The sequence below is a fragment of the Falco biarmicus genome, chromosome 9, assembly GCF_023638135.1.
Source record: "Falco biarmicus isolate bFalBia1 chromosome 9, bFalBia1.pri, whole genome shotgun sequence".
Classification (NCBI taxonomy): domain Eukaryota; kingdom Metazoa; phylum Chordata; class Aves; order Falconiformes; family Falconidae; genus Falco; species Falco biarmicus.
Window position 1 is genome coordinate 56,195,500 of NC_079296.1, and position 19,000 is coordinate 56,214,499.

The following is a 19,000-nucleotide window of genomic DNA, read 5'->3' on the forward strand; positions in this document are numbered from 1 at the left end:
TTTGCTACTTAGATTTTCACTGAAAAAGGTTCTGAAATGTGGAATGGAGTATGCATACCTTTTCAATCACATTCTGTCCGAAGTTTTATTTCTTTCTGTAAGTTTTATCTTATTTAAAGACAGACAGCTATTTTAGCAAAAGAGACTGCTTTTTCCACTATGTATAAAATGTATAAAGAATTGCTTTTCCTGTGCACCCCAGCAGAGGGCTAAGCAAGAATTTCTCAAAAACAGGCATTTATTTTCACTTTTGGGAGTGATACAAGGATGAAGAGAAAGAAACTAATATGTCTCCTCTTGCATCACTTTTAAAACCTGTTCAAATCATCAGAAAAGACTGTAGGCACTTGGAAGGTTTGCAGATAGGTGGCGTGCAGTGGTTTATAAAAGATGCCTTATTTAGGACAGAGGCACAGTAAGATCAGGATCTACTCTCAGTGCAGTTTGAGACACAGATTTTTGAGTTCTGTTACAGAGAGGAGTGTGGGAAAGGCCTATTTTTATTTCGTTTTGTCTTGGCTCCATTGGTCTCATTTCCTTTTCTTATGCTTAGCATGAGGGAACTTCAGCAAACCTGTATAAACCTTTTGCATTATTTATTGCACACTTGTTTACAGCATACAGTGTGCTTCATTAGCTAATTTTGCCTTTGGACCTCCCACGATGCCCTGGCAAGGGTAAGGTAATAAGACTGTAGTATTAGTGTCAGCTGTGGGTCAGAGATGTCATGATGGTATATCATTAAAATGTGACACTGCCAAAACCTGCCCCAACTCCCCTGTCCTTAGAAAAGAAAACCTTCGATCCGAGGTTGCACGCTACTACTGTGAGCTTGCATTCAGATGAATTGTTCATTTTGAGAGAGCAGCCAGCCGCAGATCCGGACCTCCATAGTGAAATGATGGGCTGACTCGCACAAAAGGGGAGTTCTGTAAGAGCAGTGAATAATGGGAAACCCCTTTCATCGGCATCGCTAACCTTTTGGCAGCCACCAGCAAACTCTATTCTGATCTGCTGATTGGGGAGGACAATACACTGAAGCTCACTTTGAATGAATGCTACCACCAACAGTGTCCCCATTCAGAGGGTTTTGGGAACCATCTTTGACCATTGTCTGCCATCACTCCTTCAGACAGTAGGAAAAGGGAAAGTGAGAGCGTCTATAGGGGGAAAAGTACTTCTTTTCTTGGCTTTAATCTCTCTTTAAAGCTTCATAGATCTACATTTCCAGCTGAGCTACTGGAACTATGCAGTGTCAGATAAATACAGAGGAGAGAGGTTTCAAGCTGAGCTTTTAAATCCCCTTATCTGCATGAACTAATAATGCAGATTTAGTGCTGTTAAAAACAGAGACTGATAAGTCTTTTCCTTTAAAGCCTTTTAACTGCTAAAGGGCATTTAACAGCAATGCAGTTCAAACCCAGCGAACAATACTGAGAAGGAAAACAGTTTAATGAGCTAAACCTTCACTGAATGAAACAGAAACACCTTCTCACAGTTGATTTAGGTCACTGTGGGAGTAAGTGAAAGCGCAGTTCTGTTCAGGCTGCATCTTCATAAACATGAGTTAAGTATGGCCTTTTCATGTAAGGTAAAAACTATCAGAGGACTTCGGAATACAAAAAAGAAAAGAGTGTGCAAATAAAGCTCAAATGAATTAGTTTAACTGTTAAAATCATCAGGGAAGTTGGTTTCTGCAAAATTATTTTAACTACAGGTTTCAGCACATAGGCATGAAGCTCACAGCATCTCTAAATTACTGAGAAGAGGAGGGGCTGGGGGGAAAAAACCAAAGGGAAAAGTGTCAAGTGAATGATTTAAAAGTTGCCACGAAAAGTTTTCTCCTGAGGGAATCTATTAATATAGTAACATGTTTGGGGAGTAGAAAGGTTTAATCTTACAGTGGTGTTCAGAAGTAATTTAGTTTTAAGAATGTTAAAAATTAATTATGTAGCGAGAAGAATGCTTTTAAAGGCAGCTAGCTGGTATGTGCTGAGCCGGATTGTTTTTAGCATTTGCTGTTTAGCGAGTGTGAAGAAAATGTGGTGCTAGATAGACTCTTTAAAGACTAAGAGAGTTGGAATTACACTGGTGTTAAGCAAATATTTGCTTGTATATTTACAAACACATACACAGTATATATGTAGAAAATTGGCATGTGTAATGAGTCTTTGTCAATGCTAATGTAAACTGAAACTAAATTCCCAGAAGTCAATTACGTTGTTCTGGATAGACACAGATACAGTCAAAACTGAATTTGTTTTACAACTGAGAATAAGAACACCTGCTTTATATTTTGTGCGGAAAAAAATTCTTCCAGGCCCATTTTGGATAATTCCTGTATACAGTTAGCCCTATTTGCACAATACTTGCTCCTGGGTATTTTTCTAAAGTTGACGGGTTTAAGCTACACATGAGAGTAAGAAAGGAGACGTAGTTTGCATTTTAGTTTAGTCTTTCATCATCTGTTATAATTAATGCTTGTGCATATGTCATTAATTAATCATATTGGCATATTAGTCATGTCCTTTAGACACTTGCTGGGGAAAAGTGTCTACTGAGCTTAATAGCCTGGCTGGGGAATGAGTAGAAGCTGTAGGACAGGGCTCTTTAAAAGTATTAGAAGAGAGTTTGCGAAGGGCAAGGACGTGAGATGTTAGCCTGATACTATGGTTCTTGGTGTGCCAGCCATTTAAACTTCCTGAAATTATCTAGAGCATTTAGATCCATAAAATGAATGTGTTTTTTTTTTTAAGAAAGTGACAGTGCTCTTCTGTTTTCCTATTGAAATGTTCCCGGGCCTAGTTCAACAGAAACATTTTTACATTACAACTGTGAAATCTTGGCATAAAGCTCCCCTTTGTGCCCTTCATTATTTTCTCACAAATATAGTCCATTGTCACATAGCTGAAGTTAATTTGATCAACATTGGGACATTTAACTTTTATGTCTGGTCAAAGGGGCTGTTTCATGCTCATTTTGGGTATTCAAAAGAAATGATTGCCAGAAAAATAATGTTACTATTAACAATTCAGAGCAATTAGTTTCCCAGGGAGAGACGATGTGATGCACGGCTCCACACAACTATTCTTTGTCATTTTATGGATGCTCATCAGTCAACTGTCACATCTTCTCAAAGACCCCTCCTATCTAAATGTTTCTCTTTGGGCTTTTCCCAGAACTAGCAGCTGAATGAGCAAAAGAAAAGCCACTTAGTTTCTAGGCAAAGGAAAACTTCACTCTAAAGATCTGGGTCATTTGAGAAGATCCTAGGAGTAGCTCGCTTTTGCGGGTTTGAGATTTTTTTTTTAATTTTATTTATTTTTGCAACAGTGATTTTAACATCAAGTGAAAACTTTCTGTAATCATGTGCCTTCAAACGTTTAGTGAAATTTCTCTGTGTTCAGATAGAATGCACTCCCAGGGCAAGTAAACCTTCCATCCAAATGTCTTCTAACAAAGGTTTAAAACCCTAGATCGAATTCAAAAAGACAGCTTTTCATTACACACCCTGAGGCTCATCTCATTAATATTCAGTCATCCCCTCCTTTAAACAAAGGTTAAGTGCTCTCAAAATTAGCGTGTTTGTATAATATGCTCTTTAAAGAGTAAATCCAGCAAAATTGTCTTGTTACTTTCAACCTGTCAAATACAGTCAAAGACACTTTTTCCTCGCTTCTTGTTTTTCTGCTGGCTTGAACCTTTGCATGTTTGATGCAGTTGTCAAAAATTTAACTTGTATGTCCTTCCTGTTTACACAAACACATTTAGAATTTTAGTTAGATTATATTTTTAGCAGAAAAATAACTTTGTCCCTGTGGGCATTGTAATGGAAAATAGACATGATTATAAATTTAAGGACACAATACATGCATTTGCATAGTAAGTGAGTGATGATTTCTGATAGTCCTAGCCAGTCCTAGTCCTTATTCTGTTATTTTCAGCATATGGAGCTCTTTTTTTTTTCTTCTTCTTGGCATTAATTAATTACAGAACAGATCAATAATAAATTTGCAGCATTTATTATTCAGATTGTAAATTAAAGATCTGGGTTTTTCTATCACGATAAAAAGAAGTCTGTGTAAACAATAGCAGGTTTGGAAGCAAAGATCTGACTGGAGAATCAGCAATCCAAAATCCGGGACTTGTAAGCACTTGCAGTTGCTTACACCTGCACAGAAAGGTGTCACTTAAAAAAATAACAGTGTGGATACACTAAGTCACTCTTCACTTTATCTGCCTAATGTGAATAGAATTGTGGCTCTTTTCGAAGAAATGCTGAAAATAATAGCTCTGAGGTTTCCTGGAGGGGGTTTTGACATTTGTTTTCACAAAAGCAAACTCACTGTGCTATGGTGTGGGTCACAGTAAGGGATTGCCAAGTCTGCTTGTGAGCTGGGACCACTTTTAGTGACACTCTTGAGCCTCCACCTCATCTGTCATAAGGGCTTTACTCCTTTTTACCTGTTTTCCAGTAATAGCTTCTCCTGGAGCTGCCTCAGTTGGCTACCATGTCTTTCTAGTAGAATATAACTGATGTAACTACAGGCTAGATCGGATGTATTGTAAAAAAATACCACTCCCAGTAGAATTTGTGTAATTAAACACAGGCAATTGAAGAAAAGGGAGAATGCCTCTTAAAAGTGAAACGGCAGCAAATAACTTGTTGCCTGCTTGAGTTTGCTCTGAAAAACAGCGTTATATGAGAATGTGCAGAGTGTGTCACATTCTCATTGAGTTATATTTCTCTTTTTACTGTAATTTGTCCTGTAGATAGTCTAGAGCTAGGTAAAGAGCAGTCATTAGTGTCTAGCTAAAGGTGACACTCACATCAGCATTCATTGTGGTTTGTGTCTTTTGAAATGTTCTATCGTATAGCCATATAATCTTCCAGGATAGCTATGATTCAATTAAGAAGAATCTATATGGGCTGTTGATCCAGTTTTTATTTATTTGCAGAGAAATGAAAATAAATGGCTATTGTTATTTTATTTACAATGCTCACTGTAAGATGATGCTATGAGCTAATAGCTATAAAATGGAGAAATGGTTGGAAGAGCCCCATTCTGCTTCCATTTGAGCCTGTGGGCACTAAGCGAATAACCATCTTTCAACATTTTTACTCGCATAGGAAGGTAGGATCACTGTGTAAGAAGGTTGTTGTCTCTGAGTCTTGTATTGTGTGTCCTGGAAAGATGCATATTCACCCTAACAGGTAAATAACCAGATGCAAGTTACAGCATTTTTAGCTACTTCTCTGTACAAGTGCTGAAGTAGTTGCAGACAGACTTGGCAGATATTCTTCTAGACAGGTAAATAGTTGGAACTGCCTCACCTTTTGTGAAAGCTTCTTTATCTTTCTTCAGCTGGTGTAAGGTTTAAGATGCAGCTAAGATGATTCCATTTCTCACTCCAACAAGGAGAATAGTCGTGCTATCTGGATATCCACCAGAATTTTCTTTGTTCAAACCGAATGTTGACTCTAATTTTTTTAATCGGTGTGCTCTTTTGAAAGAGAGGGGGTTTTCCCTTCTCTTTAACACTTCAAATGATTCTGTCATGCCACCCCTCATTTGTTTCCTCTCGTAGCTCAGTAGTCCACTGTACTGCGATTTTCAAAGGGATAAATGCCCAAGCTAACAATTAAGTATGTAAAATATGTTGCTGGTTAGCTTTCTTAACATCAAGCATTTTTTTAATCCTTTGCGAGTGAAGTCTTTCTGTATTTCTAATAATTTGCATTGCCCTTTTCCAGAAGTGGTTGGTTCTATTTTTAATTTGCAGTCCCTTCCCTTTGAACCTAGCTGTTTCCTCCAGCAAGCCGATGTCACTAGCAGCTCACCGAGACGTGGCCAGTGTCCTGTCACCTTCCACTGTCCCCTTTGCCCATGTGGCCATCCTCAGGAGGTCAGCCTGGGAAGGGCGTTTGGTGCAAGTCTGGTGAGATACAAGTCTGGCAAGATCTCTTAATCATTCTACCACTTTTCACATTGATGAACTGTTTAGGACATAGAGTGCCTCTGTTTTGAATCTTTCTAGATTTGTCACAAAAAATACTTTTCCCAGCCTTAATGGGTTAAGATCAGTATCCCATTGCCTTGTATCCTGGTTATTTTCTGGTTTGCTACTTGCGCTTTTAACACCATGAACCCAGGATTTTTGCTTTGCTCCCCCACATCCAAGCCCTGCAGAACAGTAAGCAAGAATGGCAACATCCCAGTCTTCATGCAAATTGAAATAGGGCAGTTATCTGCTGCCTGCTTATGGCCACGTGTTACCAACATTGAGGAGTTCCAGAAGTTACGTGGAAGAACTTTAATCTTCCATGACGGGGTAAAGGAAGATTCAAAAAGATGTGCCATTTCTCTGGTTTCTTCTTGTCATTTTCTCTTACATCAGATGAAGAGCACGAAAATACCTTTGTAACATAACACCAGAGCCATAGCATTGTATTTCCCTGTAGCAAAATTGACAAGTCCTTACATCATTATACATGGCTGCTATTTCATTAGGCGAATGTCAGTGTCAGGTAAGATCATGGTTTTGTCAATATAATGAGAATACCAGTCAAGTGAGGAAAAAGTCACAATTTTCCAGCTCTAAAAATTGATTTTTATTGCTCTTCTTGTAATCCTTTCTTTGGATTAAGTATTTATTATTGATGTGGTCTTTCTTTTAATCTTAATAGCTGCTGACATTGTAATTAATTAAAAAATACAACATTTTTGCCCAAATGGCACTATATTGAAATTAAAAGTGAGCATCACATATTAGTTAAATAGCCCTGGCAGATGTCTTGAGTGCTAAGGTGATTGCCTAAGCTTCTTGACAATTCCCTTCATCTTGCTGTATGCTGCTTGACCTTTTGAGATGTTTTGGTGTTATTAATAGGTTTTAGCTATTATATCAGAAAGAACAAGGCACAAAAATATGATAAACTTTATCTTTTTAATGACAGTACTACAACACCTTAGGCATGCCAATGAAGGCATTTACATCACATCTTTTAAGGCACACTTAGCCAGCCACCAGGTAACTTTTACTCAGAATTAATGGGGAATTTTCTGGAATTTGTCTCTAAATGTGTATCTGAGAAAGCAAAATGGTGCAAGCTCAGTGCCAACTGTGCTGCAGAAGAGAGGCAACGCGCTAAAGAGATTACAGGGTTCTGTTTCAAAGCTTTCTCTAAAACCTCTGCTGGAGGTGGATTCCCCCATGGATCAGTTCTTGAGGTGCACTTTTGACTGAAACTTATAAAGCAAAAAGTAATGAGGATAGGAACGGCAGGAATCTTGAAAGGCCACACAGCACTTGTCTGTCTATTTTTGTATAAGCAAAAGTTTAACATTTCCATTCTCTCGATCTTCAGTTCCTTGACGCAGCAGAAGACAGGTTTCACTCGTCGTTCCTTTACTTTCCACCAGAAGTCACTGCAGGAGTTGTTATTTACCTCTGGCATTTATAGATACATGGAGAAGAAAGTGTGTATAACCTTCTTATCCATAGGTCACCTGCTACCTCCATACTAGCTCTTGGCTCCCTCCGACGGGATGGTCAAGTCACTTTCTGCTTTTTGGGGGGTGTTTGTCCCCTTTCTAGACATTGAACTTGGGCAGGGGGTCCAGGCTCCCATGCTGCAGGCGGTAAGGGTGCAACCTGCCCTGCCGGCTCGAGCTCCGAGCTGTTCCCTGAACGCTTCACTGATGGCTGAGAGGTGAAAGGGTTTTACCACCCACGCAGAGACGTAAGCCAGCATTACTTTTGCTAGATTCACATCAAAACAGAACCTGTGGCTCAAAGCTCTGCTTGGGTCCAGAAGAAACAAGATTAGCAGTTTAACCTAAGAAATTATTGCCGCACCGACACTGTGCTGTCCTCTCTTCTCAGCATGTAGTTGTGATTTTTGTGTTCCTTCACTTAGGAAAGGGCATTTTATATAGGTAGTCACATGTTCTCCATAAAAGCAGCTTTTGTACCTTTAATTCCTCTGCATGGATCATGTGCAAAAATAAGATTGTGGAAGGACAATATCTTGCCCCAGAAGTTGTACAAGAAATACGGAAGTGCTCATACTAGCTAGTATGTAGCTTAAACACATTGAGTTATTACAAAAATTTGCTCACTGAATAAAATATGGCTTGACCCTTGGATTGTTTCTTCCCAAGAAACGTGACAGTGTCCCTCCTTCTCTTCCATTCAGCCTGCTTGGCAGAGCTGCAAGTTTTTTGTTTTGTTTTGTTATGTTATTGTTGTGTTTAAAAAACAAAACAAAACAAAAAAAAGCCCTCAAGCCCCTCTTTTCAGCAGTGTCAAGTTAGGATGAATTGGCCAGGGAGGCATGTTTATAGACTGTGTGAAGAACTTTGTCTTTGTGTGGGAATGCTGGTGACACTGGTATGGCTTGCCTGAATGAACTGCGATGACGCGGCTAATAAGGTGTCCTGCTGAGCGCCGCAGCAGCCTTTCTCAGACCTCCCACTTAATGCCATTCAGCTCCAGCTCAGTGTAGCTAATTTTTCCCATTCCCTCAATTCTTTAGGTCTCCTTACAAACAGAAAAGTCAACTTTCACACCGAGGAGAAGATAAGTGCTTTAGGAAATAATCGTGTAAACAGAATGTTACCTTCTGACCTGATGCTGATACCTTGGTCTGGGACAAAACCCATCTGGCTATTGCATTAGACATGGCTGTTAAAGGAATAATGCTGCTGATCCTCCTTACAAAGTACCCTGAGAAATGGTTTAGCGAAATCACAGTGCCTCTTGTCACACTGAATCATGTTCAGCTGCTCTCTTCCATGACCAAATTGCTGATATTTAGCCGCTTCCTTGTCTTCTCCTTTCTTGCAACAGTATGGGAGGACAAGTAAGAAAGCAAGGGAAAGTTGGTCATGTTTCTGATTGCCCTATTACTTTCTGGCTGAATTTCAGTGCTTTGAACATATATACGGTACACCATACATTTTTTACAAAACGGTGCATTTCATGAAGTAACTTTAATTATAATTACTATAATGAGGACTTTATTTTAATGTAAATTACAAAAAAATTCAGTGATTCCAATAACACAGAACCATTCGTTTTAAGATTGCACTAAGCAATTCCTTTTGGTGTTCTGTGTAGAGACTAAAATTAATAGCTAGACCCAGATTTCCAGTAGTATCGAGAAGAAGAACTTCTGCCTCTTTCTTGTTCTAGGCTTGGTAGGAATATGGCATCCAGATCTCCTAAGCGGTTTTGAAAAAATCTTATCCTTCACAATCCATTTAGCTGTCACTGCCACCCAGATTGAGCAGTCTGTCTTTACGTCAAAGTGATTTGACATACCCTAGGCTTCAAGACCAAACCCTGAGCATTTTTCACTTCTCCTGTGGCATTCATTTGACTTCTTTTTAGGTTTGCCTACTGCACAGGTCCAGCCGGCCCCTCTCTGAGCCGGGTAATGCTTCTGTCACAGGCAGGCTGATCTAGCTCAAACTAAAGCTATTCAGCATCATAGCTCAGAGGGTTTCAGAGGTTTCTCATAATTCTCCTCATGCACCCAGAATAACAGTTTTTGTCACAGGTCTTCAGGAAAATGTAGGGGACTGCCATGCTAAAAAACACTGTTGAATGGAGGTCGTTTTGCTGGAAGTCTTCCCAACACAGCAGAGCAAGTACATTTCCAGTGCAGACACAGCAACTTCGTTCTGGGGTTGTAAAGCAGTTGCTGATACCCTGTGTGAGGCCATCTGCAGTTGTTAGACCAAAATAAGAATTAAACATATTTATTTTGTAGCAAAAAAATCACTACAGTAATTTAACATTAGTTAGCACCCTTACCAGTGAAGTTTACTCCTTAAATAAAAGTGTGAACCATGGATCTGACTCATCAAAACATATAAGCATGTGACTAACTTTGGCTGTAAACTACTTGAAAGTTACAATAGCTTGAGCTTGAGCGTTTCCTTCTTTTACAATGCTGTCATGTCTAAAAAGCCGTTCAACTCTATTTCAAAAACTGTCTGCAGTCTGCCTCTTCCCAAAGTACAGGAGAATTTGGAAAGAAATCAGAGGATAACCCAACCAGTTCAGAAGACTTTCAGTGTAGAGCCATCCATTAAAAATGTAGAATTAGTTTGAAATTGGCAAAGTAATTAAGGTAATGTCTTCCAAGTGTGAAGCTTCTAATACTATTATCAAGGACTTCTCATGCAATTAAAAGTCCTGTGTTTGTGGAACTAGTAGATGAGAAATAATCTATGGCATTTATATTTGTGTGCTTTAAGAGTTTAACAAGGTCATCAATAAACCTATTTATAAGTGGCATTTTTTCCAATGATCCTTGTTTGCCATATTGAATTTTTTATTTTGATTTCCAAAATGTACAGAAGTAGAAGGTATTTCTTTGGTATGTTCTAAGTGCAAATAAACTCTTTTCTCATAAGCAATACCTTCTGGAGCAAGAACAAAGGATGAGAACAGTGGATGCATTCTCCCAGCCTTTTCAAAGGGAAGACTTCTTTCTGGAAAGGAACGGCTGTAAACTTCCGAAAAGTTTTCTATTTTATTCGCATTCAAGCATTGGATACATCCTCATTGCTCATCATCTCTTCGTAGCCCTGCACAGGTCACAACAAGCAGCATAGCTAGTTAAGGCATTGATGATTTTTTGTTTGCTCTTACATATAGAGTTGTGGAAGTGAAATAATAAATATTTGCAGCTTCTCTACAGTCATGAAATTTTTACCTGAATCACCTGTTTTGTCACAGGCTACTTAGAAAAGTTGTGTGGGAAAGAATAGAGCCATAAAGTATGTTGAAGCCCTCCAAGATAATCTGGTAGTCAGCAAGTACAATTTAAAGGAAACGGCACTAGGTCCTCCCACTAAAAACACAAGATTAATGCTGGTGACATGGGTTGGCTGCTTTCTTTTTATATGATTCAGATTTATCACTCAGTTGACTGATTCATGGCAACATTTTTAAGGGATTATTTGATTCATGGTTAAAGGAAGGGTATTGTTGTTGAAACAAATGGCAAAGTAAAATAACTCAGATTCATTTACTTGCACACATGATGAACTGTATATATTTGTGGGTTATAACGCGGAAACAAGGGGAATGGAACACTTTTGTTGAGCTATTACTCCCGTTCCAACACCTTCACTGTGTGTCCTTGGTGCTGGCAAGACTCACTGTGTTTTGCAGTATTCGAGTTCCATCTAAGTCCCCCCAGTGCCTTTTCTGCATGTTCCTGGGGGAGGAAATATTGCTGTACTCTTCTTTATTGCCATCTCCTTTGCTAACCTGGAGTCTGATTCTAAAAGCACAATCAAGAAGATTAGTTCTTGTGCAGCTGATGCAGTGCAATTGTAGGCACCAGTAAGTATTTCAAAATAGAGCTATCAGAGTACCAAATTGCAGAAATAATTCTAAGAAACTCCTGAACTAATGATAAGTTTCAATGGCAAGGACAGTAGGTTACATACATGTATTAAGTTGAGTCATTTAAAGTGTATTTTATTGTTAGGTAGCCCAGATCATTTAATAAGGACATAAATGTGTATATCCCTTCCTATACCACTGTTGGTAATTTTACTGTACACCTAAATTTCACCACCTGTGAAAAAGCAATACGTCAGAAGCCACTTAAAGCATCATTCTTGAAAAGTAACATTTGGACTATTTTCCTTTGGTCTGGCATGAGACACTCTTTCTAAAATGTCCAACAAGACAAACTACAAGGGGAGAAACTGGTTAAAATTACCAATTTTAAAGCAGCATTGATTTGTATGCAAATCGTGTTTCAATTGGATAATGTGCAAGACTATGAAATGACTGCATTTTAATTAATTGATCAGAAGCAGACCGATCAGCTGTTTTGTTCAGTTATGTTAGGAGACATTTTAACTGGCTATTTTTGGAATAGTCTGTTTATTTGGCAAATACGTCTTTGCATAATACAATCACAGGCATCATTCTCATAATATCAAATCATTTTAAGAGGCCTTCTCTAGACCTTGATGTCATTCCTGCAATATCTGTCATTTCTTTGTCAGCAGTAAATGGCAATGAGAAAAGCCAGGACTAAGATATGAATCAGGAAAGTTGGCGAAGCAAAATCAGTTTTTCTTATGTTTAAGTTGCATATCAGATTTTGCAATTATAGTGTTAGCAAATTGTGGTAATGTAAATGGTTTAACTTTTAAGTTCTCATTTTTCTTTAATGTGCCACGAGAGCACTAATCAAACTAATGTTATGTACAGGTCAAGAGTGACAGCTTTTTCTCAGTGCTTGCTGGGAGCTGACAGTAGATAGTATTTATTAACAGTACCTGCAATAATTTGTCAGCTGAATGGAGGATTTGGAGATTTTCATACCAGAAAAAGATAAGTCTTTGCAAGAGATTTTGCTTCAAATGATCACTACCTTAGGTCCAATGCACATTCATTTTTCAATAGAATAGTATTCCTTATGTAATAGATTACTGTTGACTAAAAATGTGAGGGTTTTTTTAAGAGGAGAAGCAGTATCTCACTGTAAATCCTATGTTGTATCTCTTTATAGCTTTGAAAAGTCAAGATGGCAGTAATGTATGAAAACTTTTAAAGCCATTTGAAACAAATGCCTCCTTGCTGGGCAGTATTGTTCCAGGAAGCTTACTTGCTGTGCATTACTTGGTAATTCTTTACCTATCTATATGGGTCCTTCCCTCTGGCTCCGTTGGGGTTTCTGGCATCATAACGCTTATGTATTTATATATTCCCAGAAAGTACACAGTGTATTGCATTTGTTCCTTATTTCTTATATACTGTACACCTAGTATAACATTGCAGTTTTTTATGCGTTTTGTCTGCATATATTCTTTGTAGCTGTAGCTGTCACATTTGAAGTATTTTGTATCTTCCTCGGCTACTGACAGGAAATTAATTGTATTGATTCCTGGTTTGAAGTAAGCGTGAATCAGTGGATTTCCAAATGCCAAGATCTCTGGAAGCATATAAAATTGTACATTGTCAGGGGTACCAGCCAGTAGCTGTTAATAATAGATAAGCTAATAATAGAATAACAATTTTTAATAATACAAGATCTGAAAGATGAACAGTAATGCCTTATCTCCCTGTTTAGTACTGAGCAAAGGCTTGAGAAAAAAGTCTACCTTTACTCCACATCTGGAAAGATCAACTTTTAGGTGTTAGCTACAGCCTCAGTAAAAATCTGCTTTGAACAAAAAGGAGATATGTCCTTCTAAGAACTATAACTGATCCAGGAAAAACCTCATAGATCAGTCACTATCACTGTGATATTAATGTTTAGCCCTAACATGCCACTTTTCATGCAGTTCTTAGAGTACTAACAATCACTGGTAAACATTACGATCATGATCTTACAGATGAGTGAACTCAAAGGTAGATGTATTTTGAACTCGCCACTAATTTGGGGTTCCTGATTCTTATATGCCCAGCCCAAAGCATATACTTAAACTTTCAGAGGTGTGGAGTACTCCGTGATGTCTCAAGATTTCTGTGATGCCACTTCTGCATTATTTGTACTAACTGCTGCAAACTTGCTTTCCTCCAAATTGCCAGACAGGGGAAATCAAATGCATGATGTTACTGGGGCTGGAGATAGAATTGCCTAAGCAAAGGAAATCAGCCCAAAACCACGGCTAACAAATTGGTCCAGTATAAACTGGTGGGTTTGTTCATTCCAGTAATTATTTCAGAGATTGTGCTTAGACGATAAGATATGTGTGTTTGTGCATCCTCACATACACGTAAAGCTCAATGACAGGTTTGGTTTGTTTTGTTTTGTTTTCCAGAATTATAGATCAGCGATTTGAGAAAGTCTCGTATTTTGTCTTTGGAGATTTCAACTTTAGACTGGATGCCAAAGCAGTAGTAGAGGTAGGACTTCTATTTTTCTTCTGTTGGAGACCCTACCAGGTTTGATGTCTCAAATATTTTTTCCTGTGGAAAAGTTAAAGTGACTTAACAAACTAATCTTAATATTGACATCAGACTTAGCTAAGAGGACTTTGAACAGGAACATCTGACAGGTAACTAAAGATCACTGTTGTGAATCTGCTGAAGCAATTAAGAAGAGCACAGCTGACAAGCTGCATTTTTCCTCAGTAGCAGTGTGTAAAGTGAGTATCAGCTGTAGATGCCAGGGGGCTGCAGCATCCACAGAAAGGAGAAAACCTGGGTACCTATCTAAGATGAGACCTGGAGTCTTCACAATGCATGCAGGAGTCCCTTCCTTCAGCCAGTGTGCAGATTCCTGGTTTGAAATCTCTTCGGACTTCAGCACAGGATAGCACATTTCTGTTGTACGTTTGTGATTCTATCATATGTTTATAGCTGACAGTGAATCTCACAATCATTTACTGCAAGGAGAGTAAGTGCTGGTTTATATTTCTACGGGGCGTGGGCTGGGGGGGGCGGAGGGAAGAGAGGCATTTCCTAAATGTGATAGAACTCCACACTTCAATTTGTGTAAACCTTTGTGACAGTAGCATCTTAGTGTGGAAGGGTGACTGGAAGATTTGTATAAAGCCCAAAAGAATGCACTAGTAAACCTTTTTCATCAAGAGTTGAGATTATCTTGACTTTACTGCTAAAGCTCAGCTCCAGGTAACATGGGGTCAGAAATAATATCCAGGTTGAAAACCAATTTAATCTCATGGTTTTCACACTTTAATTCTCAGAGAAACTGCAGTGTCTTCTTGGTGTCCTTGAGGATAGGCATGTATCTTCTAAACCAAAAGCTTTTATTTTGTAAATCAAGTGGCCAGTGTGTCAAAGCTGGCTACCCTTCATACAGATGTGGTACAGTTCTTCCTTACATGATGATTAGTCCTTCATCTGTGGAAAAACAGGAGTTTGTCATTACAGTACTGTCTATGTAGCTAATAACTTTCTTCATGGAGTTCTTTATACATTGCAATCATTTAAACAACAAACTTAAAGCATAATTGAAATGAAATTCAAGTTACTGATTCAGAATATGCAGCTTCATACTGCGTATGTTAAGGACTAAATCCTGATTTGCTACACTGTGGTTACCATAGTTATCATCAGTGTTTATATATAGTTTACTTGTTTTTGAAATATTATGCCTGGTTTTTATTCCCTAGTGGTGCAATAGTATTACTGAGAATGCTTTTGTCTGAAAACACTTCTATCAATCATGCTGCAGCAGAATTCTCTCCTCCACCCAGTACTGATGAAGGGCACTTTAAGTTTTTCCTAACTTACTAACTGCCTAGGAATCTGCAGGATTGAAACTACAGGGAATGCTTTCTTTATTACCAATAGATTAAGATTTATATCTGTGAGTTTCAAAGTGATCCACTTCCAACAAAATTATGTCACTAACCGTAGATCATGCATACCGAGTGAACTGCACAACAGGTTGTTAGAGTACAGTTGATTCTTAGTCCTGACACAGTAATTTTCATCTTATGAATGCTTTACCAATGTCAATTAATGCTGTTGCATACGAGCATGCAAGGTGTAATTTGAAAATGAATCAAATTAGTTTACCCACTCTTCCTTGGTAAGGTACATGCATGTGTGAGTGTAAAAAAATTAGACTAATAGATGTTTTCTATTGCTTTTTTTGAGAAGTAGCCTATCCCGTTAACCAGAACTTCACTCAGCTACTTTGCAACTTTAATTAAACAGAATTAAAGTTGATCTAGAAACTTCCACTTGTAATTTACATATGCTCGGTTAAAGTTATGTTGAGTTTGGTTTGTAGCTGTCTGCATTTTGTATGGTCTATAAACTGGTATGCATAAGCTCCAAAAGATAAAAGAAATGGTTCTCTCGTGCAGTTTACTGCACAGTAGTGACAGTACAGGCAGTGCGTCTTTGACAGCATCTTAACACCAGAACAGTCATGAATGAATCCATAGTAAGCGTGTAACACTCTGTTTTGATAATAAAGTCTAGGCTCCTAGGAGACAGACCAGTTTCTAAAGTCTAATTTGGAAGGGCAGAGTTACAAACTACCTCTGGCAGGCGTTATTCTAGATAGGACCTAATGGTTTGATTGTATCTAAGATGTGTAAGATCCAATTCAAATCACTTCACAGACTAGTTTATAAACAGTGTTTCTCAGCTGTGCCATTTTTCCAGAGCTGGTCGAGGGCATAGTGCTTGACCAAGGCCATGTACAACTGGCAGTGGCAGAACAGGAACAAAAATGGCCAAAGGTGATTGCTTCCTTCGTGCTCAGTGCCAGCCAAAGCATTAGCCTGTGCTCATGTGGGAACCTCACACTCCAAAAAATATCCTGGTCTCTTCTGGCATTTTAAACATGTGCCTGTGCAAGTTGATATTAACCATTCTTTCAACTATTCAGCAGTGTAGTTAATACTAGGAATTTTAAGGGTTAATTCATTGACCTGTCATCTTTGTATATATTACTCAATTTATCTCTGCTTTTCTTGCTGACCTTTTGAATTTCCTCTTGAGACCACAGTGTGCTGAATGCTTGGACACTATTATACTGTGAGCAATACATGTGTTGCGGAAACGTAGACTGTGCTTGTACCAAAGACAAAAAGTAAAGTATGTTTCTAAAGGATTTCTCAATTAAACCATTGATAGAGAGAATCTGAGAGCGTTTCAGATGTGGAGTCCAGACACTGAAGTGCAGTATGCTAAATCAGATGCCAAAAATGTTGTGCTTATTAATTCATAATTAATAGACAACAAATCATTAATATATAATTTATTAAACATTTTCTGGGAACCTTCATCTAAAGTCATATTGATTTCCTTGCTAGGAAAATCTGCTTTACTGTTGTTGGAGTAATCCAGGGGTGGGGGGGATCAATAAAACAGGTAAAGGCTTCTGGCGATTCTGAGATCCGTGTGCATTAACAAGTGCATTGCCTAGAGGGATGAACTGGCAAGAAAGAAATAGGATGTCTGTAGCATAACAAGCATAGAAAATACAATTGTTTTATAGTACATTTGAATTATAGTCTGAGCATAATTTGTAGCTTGGCATGATGACATTCAGAGGAATACCTACAGCTCATCCATTTAAAGCATTTTAAAGTTGTCCTCAGCCTGAAAAGGGCCAATAAGGTTCCATTTTAATCTAGTTTTCTTGGGCCGATGTGTGATTCCAAATACAAGGAGTAGGAGGGGACCTGGAATCACAAGGTTTTTTTCCTGAAGTCTCAGACATTTGTATGCTCTGAGTGTGTGGTGGCCATCAAGGGCATTGGGGTCTCTTTGCCACATCTCAGCTAGCGACATCCCATCTTGGCCGTGGCTGTGAGATCTCGTAAGGCATGCTTGATGCCACCCTCTCCTGGGGACTGGCTAAAGACCCCAGCCACTAGTTTACTGAAAATACACAAACAGAAGTGTAAATGCTCCTACCTCTTAATTATAAAGGTTTAGTATTGCTGTAGTAATAAGCCTCAGAAGTTTGTTTTATAGCTAAATCCCTGGCAAATCACCTCTCTGGCTCGCTGCAGCAACAAGCTGAAGAGTAAACATCACCTCATTACTTTGTCGCCCACACACAAAATCAGTGGCTTGATCCAGTGCTCTCTCAATTGGCATCTGCTTTGTCACAGTTCAGACGCTGTAGGTGCAAGTTTTTGCCTGTTACCCTGTTATGGACAGCGAGTCCAGCTCTGCTCGCCCAGGAGGCAGCAGGCTGCCCGGGATGCAGGACCGCAGAGGGGACCTGGGCTGCCCTGGCCGAGCTCACCCCGGGGCCTCTGCTTCAGGGGGAGTTCTGGGCGACCCTGTTTGCGGTCCAGCACTCTGACTTGACTTGCTTCTGTCAAGGTACGCTTTAAATTACTCACAGGGTTTGGTGCTGTTTATTCTTGGGTGAGTGCATAAGGTTGCTGCATGGCAAGGAATTGGCAGTGCTGTGGTTTGCCTGCTGTGTTCAGCTAGTGAACACCTACCTGACCCTGGTGGGAGATGCCTTTTGTCCTGAACAATGTGTCTCTGGGCTAACCCGCCAGCTGATTTGTAAAGGCTGAGTGCTATTGCTGAGGTAGCGTGAGTGAATCTTCCTAATGTCTATGCTGAACTAGTTCCCAATCTGTTCACTGGGGGCTTGATCCTGACACATCCTGCTGGCTCTGCCTAGCTGAGCTGTGAGGTCAGTCCTTCTCCATAAGACAGATAAACACCACTCTTTTGTTACTGTAAAACATCCAGAAGGTGCCTCTTAGAAGGCACCACGTTTCTGCAGATCTGTTGTAGACCCATTCAGGCTGGCAAATTATGGACACTTTTGCACTGCTGCTTGTGATATGTTTTGCTGGCATGGCATTCATTTAGTGCTGAGCAGCTTCAGTTCATCATTCTTTGGTTTGAAGGGTTTCCAGAAATAAACTTTGAAAGTAGAAAAGGTATTTAGTAAGGTAATACACAGAAAAAAAAGATTTATGTTTCAAGTTTTGATCATTTTAAGCTGTAAGATCTTACTTTTTCTTCTGACAGTCAGCTAAATTCAATTAACCTTACAAACACAAAGTTGGCCAAGTATTTTGCTGCTGTTTAAATTCAAAGATTTGCCTACTGAATGTTTTTGAAATGCTGGATTTTTTGGGTGGTAGAGCATTCTAATTATTTGCCCATTGCTTCCAGGTGTCTTCCAGCACATCTATTCCAATCATGCTATGGAAATGTTTACAACATACACACAATTACTATAAACTTTTATATTAGTTTGACTGTGAATTCTAGTATGTATCAGCTTCTCTGCAATGTCTGTAATACAAGTATTGTCACAGCATTTCATGGAAGCATGAATTTGTGATGTTTCTTTGTGTAGAAGATCGTCTCCTATAATTTTTCCAGAGGTTCTGCTCTCCCTGTGTTTTAAACATAAACAGATAGGTCACTGTAATCTTTGTGGTTATCAGAAATACATTGCAAATTTATAGTAGTGTGTGTGACATGGAAAAAGGCTTGATGAGGTGACTTTTTTTGATTGAGTGGTGAGTCACTGGCCCAGGCTGCCCAG

General features: G+C 39.0%; 1 protein-coding gene across 2 annotated transcripts in view; it reads left to right on the forward strand.

The window, feature by feature from the left end:
* INPP5A (inositol polyphosphate-5-phosphatase A) overlaps positions 1-19,000 on the forward strand; it is a 257,283-nt gene that overhangs the window by 164,637 nt on the left and 73,646 nt on the right. For both annotated transcript variants that reach the window (XM_056351391.1, XM_056351392.1), the window contains exon 9: positions 13,806-13,890. In XM_056351391.1, coding sequence (XP_056207366.1) covers positions 13,806-13,890 — 85 coding nt within the window. The remainder of the gene's footprint in view (positions 1-13,805; positions 13,891-19,000) is intronic.